Source organism: Camellia sinensis, chromosome 3 (assembly GCF_055761805.1).
Source record: "Camellia sinensis isolate YWXY chromosome 3, ASM5576180v1, whole genome shotgun sequence".
NCBI lineage: Eukaryota > Viridiplantae > Streptophyta > Magnoliopsida > Ericales > Theaceae > Camellia > Camellia sinensis.
In genome coordinates, this window is record NC_138963.1 from 29,785,203 (window position 1) to 29,792,471 (window position 7,269).

Genomic DNA, 7,269 nt, shown 5'->3' on the forward strand with positions numbered 1-7,269 from the left:
TCGTCAAGTTGACAAAAGCACGAACGATAAATCAATTACAACTCTTAATAGAGGGGAAAAAAACAGCTACACAGAGGAGGATCTCTACTACAATTATACATTCAAACCTTAAAATTGTGATGCTTAATTACATTAAAGAAAAAGAGGGGAAAATATCAAGATTTTTCATTGTTTGGGTCCTTTTCTGGGTGAATAATTTGACGAAAAAGAGCATCATTTGGTGGCAATGTACTTGAAGGCGACAGTGATGACAAATCTTGACCGAAGGGTCAGCATGTCGTGGAAGTGGTGGTAATGCAATTATGAAATGTGTGTTGTGTTGCTGATTTTACCATATTGCGTAATCAAATTTTGTGTTCTTTGAAAATTAGCCCTAGTGCCGTTAGCCAATTTGGATGGGGCGGACAGAGGGGCTACATTGTTGCACCTAATTAACTTGAGGGACTAAAATTGTGCAATTATAACTTGAGAGACAAAAACGATACAAAGGATAAACTTGAGGGACCAACAAAATAACTAATCCAAAAAACTTATTTAACACAGGCAAATCATACACTAATAATTTATTGAAGTGCAACGGGAAAATAACACACTGAAAATTTAACAACAGTGAAATGAGTAATTAAAAAAAAAAACTTGTTTAACAACGGGAAAATCACACACCCATAATTATTGAAGTGCAAAGGCAAAACCCAATGCAATGGGGTACATTGTAAATTAAAGTGGATGGCAAGCATTGAGTTACGGGCGGGCGGCTTTATTGAGTATGTTGTCAATGGATTTGAGAGACTGAATGGCCGTCTGAATATAGTAGCTAAGAGCTCCAACGATGGGAGCAAGGGGATCGGCAGCGATTTCTTGCTTCTCATCCTCGTCCACAGAGGGCAGTGGCTTGCTGGGATCCTCGTCAAATGACTTGGCCTGCTCAAGGTATGCGTCCATACGCGGTGTGGCAAACATGCGCAGCTTTTCCACATCATCACCTTTTGCAGCATAACGCTGGCGATTATGGGAAGTCTCTGAAGAGAGTGCGAAAGGACGCCCTTGCTTTTCGTAGATTTCCTGAGATTTCATCAACCTTTTTATCTGTTGCAGCTCAGATTTCAGCATCTCAATCAACGGGTTAGACTCATCATTAACCACGTCCTCCAGCAAGTTTTGGGCTTCAACCAGCTTGTCACGAGCATTGTCCAGCTTCTGGTCGTCAGCCATGACTCTAGCTTCTTTCATCATCTGTGCAGTCCGGAGACGGTTCTCCTCCATCATCACCTCCTCCCTCTCTGGCTCCACGGATGTCCTGCCGGTGCGGCTTACTGTAAGGATTATCGGATTGGCATCAAACAATTTCCCACCAGAGCTGTACGCGCGTTATATGCACACACATATCCATTATATTTGTCAGATCGATCATCAAGTCAAATAAAAACATAATTTATTCTACTAACTAGTAAATGCAGAGATTTGATAATATTGGTAACACCTGACCTGTATGTGTAAGTGATTTCAAGGACATCCGAGCCCGCCGGACTACTAGCAGCAGGGAGAAGAAGGTCCACTATGACCTTGCGTACCTCTTTAATGTAAAGATCGCCAAATGAAACAGTCACAGAGCCGGCAGCATCGTCCTTGGATTGTATATAGTTTCCGGCAGACACCTTAACGATTGTGGATTCGACTCGTGTGACGGTCAGCCTCAGATCCTGAACAACCACTGTGAGAAGCCCAGCCAAACACTGGGAAAATGCAATACTCAAGTTGTCCTGGTTTCGAACATCTGAGAACGTTCCTCCCACGCTGTTGTTTGCGATGGCATTGAGCACCTATATTGAACGGGAATTACTAAAGTTACACTGCTACAACTTTTGCAATTTTCTTTTAGAAAAATGCTAACCATCACTCCAATATTTTTGTATACTGGTTTTCCCACATCACAGTGTTATAAGGAAAAATAAATAAATTATGAGTGTTTGCCCATTCAACCATTACTTGTCAAATCAGCCAGTACACACAACCCGAATATAGCAGCTTATGTGGAGTGTATGTGTAGGGATCACCTAATTTACTAAAGGAAATTCCAATATAATAACCAAATTTACTCCCTTGTTTCCGCCAAGTATGGATCACCCAAGACCCTCTTATCCCCTGTAAATTAGCATGAATGAAATTATTTTTTTAAATACAACGTACCGTCGGATCATGGTCTGCGCCAAAACCGAATGTGCACACGGGCACGTTGCCGACCGGAACTTGGGCAGCATCACCACCTGCGTTTTGCTGACCATCAGACATAAGCATAATGCCAACCGCACGCCCGCTAGTAAGTCTGCGGTCATTGAGCACTTTTAAGCCCGTTTGAAGGCCAGCAGAGATGTTTGTGCCACCGTTAGCAACTAAAGCATTGACCAGTTTTTCAATCTCCGCTTGAGAATTTTCAGTTATCTGCCGCAATGGGCACAACCTGTGGGAGCCCCCATTGAATGTGACAATCGACAAACGATCAATCACGCTAAGTTTCTTGATCATGAATAGCATAGCAATTTTCATTTTTTCTAACTTCTCTCCTCCCATGCTACCGCTGACATCTAAGACCATCACAAGATCCACTCCAGATCTGTCGTTGCCGGATCCTGCCCCCGTGAGCTCCAACATCACCTTGAATTCGCTTTCTTCCAGTGGTGCCGTCGTCTTGTTGATGATTGTTGCCTTTGTTTTTCCTGCCAGGAATGCCGCAGGTTTTTCCCCTGAAATATGCCATCATTCCAAAACTCAAATCAACAATCAACAAAGCATTCTAGTATGCTATAGGAGTATATACAGCCGATAAGGTGCATAAAGTGTTGGAAATGAACTTGCTACACATGATACATTGTGCAGAAGCATGGCAGCTTCAATGGAGCTTCTATGGTCAAAGGGTCAAAAACTTAGACATGAAAAGGAAAATGACTCCAGCCATAATTTACAGATAGCTCCACCCATGCTTTCACACTGGTAAGAGCTTCTGTAAATAGCTCAATTACTAGATTTATATAAGCTGATAGAGGGAAAATCTATCTCCCAGACATTGAGAGATTTGACAGAGGATGAGTACTCTGTTTCTTGTAAGCTTTGATTGAGATATATTAATACAATTGTGTGGCTTTTCTTTGTAAATTCATAGAGTATAAATGGAGAAACGAAGAAAACATAAACCTGAGACATCTTGGCTTGCAACAATCGGCTCATCATCATTGAAGCTCATTTTGCCAAGAAAACTGATACACCAATTGAGTTTGCTGAACTTTCCTTACTCCCATCTCATCACTTTCAACCTCAAATAAATATAGAGAGGGAACAATTGTCAACGAAGACTTTCTTGTAGTCTTTTATTATTATTATTATTATTATTATTATTATTGTTTATTTTTTATTGGAATCTCCATTGAATTGAAGGGAGCAACTTGTTTTGTTTTGCTTTTCTTTTTTATTTACTTTTTCTTCTTTTGCATAGGGAAGGTTGTTTTTTTTATTTTGTTTTGTTTTGTTTTTTTTTTTGTTTTGTATTATTTTTCTTTTTTTGTAATTCTGACTATTTTTTGTTTTCACATTTCATGTTTTGTGTATCGTTTTTCACTCTACTCTTTATTTATTTTTTTGCTTCTAATCATTTTTTGTTTATACAAAATTTTATCTTAAAATGATGTGATATTGTCATTTGTAAAAAGTAAAATAAAAAATTAAAAATTAAAAAATTAATGGACTCTTTATTATAAAGTGATAGATCAAAATCCAACCATATCGTAATTAATAATTTTATTGTATTGATTTTATGTTTTTATATTACTGCTCTTTTTTATTTTTCATTTTTAATATTTCATGGCATAACGATACGCATTAATTGACCAATGGTATAGAGTATTATTTCAAAAGTACCTAATAGTTTTTTGTTGACCTAACAAAGTTACTGCCATAATTACAACACTACCAAAAAAAAAAAAAAAAAAATAACTCTCTCCGTGCCAATTTATTTGTCTCTTAAAAAAAATCTAACTTATTAAGGAGTCATGCAATCATTACATTTTAATTTAAATTTTGAAATATATTTTCCGCCATTACCTTTTATTTGAATTTTAAAATGTGTTTATAATGATTTATAAGAGACAATTTTGAAAATATAATAAAAATTAGCATCCCAAAATAGAAAGTAGACAAATATTTTGAGACAAATTAAAATGGAAAGGTGGACCAATAAAATGGGACCGAGGGATTACACTTTTAATCTATTTTTTCAAACCTGTTAAATATGCATAAATATGTACTTTTTATTATGAAAAGGTAAATATTAATGATGCATGTTTATCAATTTAAAAAATATTTATATAAAAAAATTGGCCAAGTGACTTTTTTTTTAGATGGGGTCAAGTGATTATTTAATTTGTATTGATTGACATAAATCTAACATAGCCTAAATAGTCGATCATCTCATAAATTTTAAAAAAAAAAAAATTGAATATCTTACACTTTACGGTTAACTTAAATTTCTCATATGCCATCAATTGACAAACCAAATTTAATTAATATGATAATAGTTTTCCATATCTACATACTGAAATAAATATAAAAATTTATATATTTCGTTTCAATTTTTTTACCACATCACCTTAAATAAAGAGAGATAGAAGATATGTGTGAGAAATGAATAGAGCCAAAAAGATAAGATTGTTATATGAGTTGACAAATTGTGATAGGATGAATTATAATTACGCATTTCATCGATAATGTAATTATACTTGACTATAAGTAGAATTTTTGTAATTTTAGAAAATTCATTTGTTTTAATTTTACCAATTGAGTTATTATATATCTATTTTTTGGATGACCGGGTGTTTTAACCATCTTACGCGCAACTCGACTAATATTATATATTTATTCGATGATTGCTTAATAGATATTATATATCTATTTGTTATATAATACTTAGGACAAAACATTAATAGCAAAAAAAAAAGGGGGGGTAACTCATCCCATGTTCAGGATGTTATATTTTTTTATTAAAAAGTTAAGAAACTAAAGCGTGTTAAAATATGTTGAGTTGGGGGTTGGTGATGTGCCTATAGGCACAACACAAGTGTTGTAACACCCATGGTGTGTGTCTCAAATCTATTTCAATGATTGGATATAGCAATTCCGGTTTTGATCCGACCTTTATTGTATTTTGAACTCGGGTTTCGTGGTTTAATATTATTATTCATGTCGTTTTCCCTCCTTTCCCCTTTGAGTTTTGAGTATTGGAGTGCCTTAGGCATGTTTGGAACAGGTTGGTTGCTAGTTGGTCAAATTGTCGTTGTCTAGAAATTTGCCTCTTCGCTCGAGCGAAGCTTCTTACGCTCGAGCGAGCTTTGTGAGTTCCCAGTACTTTTGCAAGCCTGCAAAGATACTGGGAGGGTGGTGTTCTTCGCTCGAGCGACGTTATATGTCTGTAAAACTTCTGGGAGTATGTACTCTACGCTCGAACAATGCATCTTGCGCTCGAGCGAGGCCACTTATTTTGTCTGATCACTCGAGTGACAACTCTTCCGCTCGAGCGAGCCTCACTTATATCAGTTCCCAACAATACTTTTTACATCACTTTTTGATATCTTTTCACTCAAAAACCTTAGACCAGCTCCGTCTCTCTCTAAAATCTGACTTCTCTTTACAAATCCACTAGAATCTAAGGATCTCTCTACCCTACTCCCTTTGACAAAAAGGTGAAGCATCTCAAAGGCTACCATTATCTCCGAATAGAGTTTGATTTCGATGTTTTTGAAGTTTCACCACTCCTCTTTTGGGCCTCTACACTTGAGGTAGGGAATTCCTACACTTTCATATGGATTTTAACTAAGTTATTTGCTTATTATGTAACAATGGTGGACTTTGGGTGTATTATGGACAAACCTAGGGTTTGGGTGTGAAATAAAAAGCGGGTTTTCATGTGTATGCTGTGAAAATGGTTATGGGGTTAAATATAAAGTTGTATGGTGCAAAATGATTGATTTTGGGCACTTGGAGTGAAGTTTGGAAAAAATGGGAGTTTGCCCTAAAATGGTTCCAATGGTTATTTTTGTGTTAATGAATGGAATTTGTATTGTGAATGTGAAATTGGTTGGATATATATAGATAAATGGTGAAGCTAAATATGTATTATCTCTCACCATGGAATTTTTAATAATTTAAGTGTCCTGAGATTGAATATCTGTTTAAAAATATTTGTATTGGGCTATCGGTGGAGAATAGCTATGATTGTTGTAGAAATTGCATGAGGATTAGATAAATTGAAACTAATCTCTTGTGGGTTGTCATTGAATATGACTATGCTTTAAATACATTGTATATGTATGATGTTTGAGAGGAGAAATGGAATGTACTCCACGTTTGGGAGGAGATAGGGGATGGACTCCATTGAAATTAAGTTAGCCTGTGTGTCCAGGATGAAAGTCCCGAAATCGCGCCTATATATGGGTGCCGATCCCACTGACGAAATTTTCATAAAATGGCAAATTGAAGTGTTTGTGTGATAATTATGTTAATTTGAGAACTACTGAGTTGTAGCCTCAATTAGGTTGTCTGAAAGATAACGGAACTGGCTCATGAATTGAGATGAAATGAGGTAACTAGAAATAAATTGAAAGAAAATGGATCGAAATATGAAATTTGGTACTTTATGATCACATAGACGTGAATGTGTCATCACGGCCATTGTATGTACACATTCTACTTATACCTTTGTTAAGATTCATATATTGTATTAGATTGTTCCTATTGGGCTTGGGCTCACCCTATTTGGAAAAAACCATTTTCAGGTGTTGGTGATTTACCTCTGTCAAGGCAATAGCTTAGAGGGACTTTGGAGCAAGAACTCACTTTTGTGTATTTTGTTTTGTATAGCCAACGGCTTTATTTGTATTGAGCTAGTCTCACTTTTGTTGTAACCAAGCAATAACTTGGAAAGATGTAAGCCTTTAGGGCATATAAATACTTGTTTAGCTTTTATTCTTCTTTATCAAGTGTAACACATGTTGTAGATTCAAGATGAATCATTTATGAATGTATATCGCATGTGTCACCCCTTTTATATGCGAACTCTAATGAATGAAAGTATATTGCTTATGAGTTGGGATTTATTGTATTTATTTGGGGCATTACAACTTGGTATCAGAGCGTACTAGGATTGAACACTTTGGGTACGCAGGAAGTGGTTAGTACCACAATGGGTTTGTCTCGCTTGATAGAGACTCTAGAATGAACGATGTG

General features: G+C 36.1%; 1 protein-coding gene across 1 annotated transcript; it reads right to left on the reverse strand.

The window, feature by feature from the left end:
- Positions 1 to 513: 513 nt before the first annotated feature.
- Positions 514 to 3,345, reverse strand: LOC114303864 (uncharacterized). The gene is made up of 4 exons (XM_082919421.1): positions 3,190 to 3,345; positions 2,188 to 2,741; positions 1,486 to 1,820; positions 514 to 1,357 (listed from the first exon to the last, which is right to left on the reverse strand). The coding sequence occupies exons 1-4, from the start codon at positions 3,236 to 3,238 to the stop codon at positions 742 to 744; spliced, it is 1,554 nt and encodes a 517-aa protein (XP_082775547.1). The 5' UTR covers positions 3,239 to 3,345; the 3' UTR covers positions 514 to 741.
- Positions 3,346 to 7,269: the final 3,924 nt, after the last annotated feature.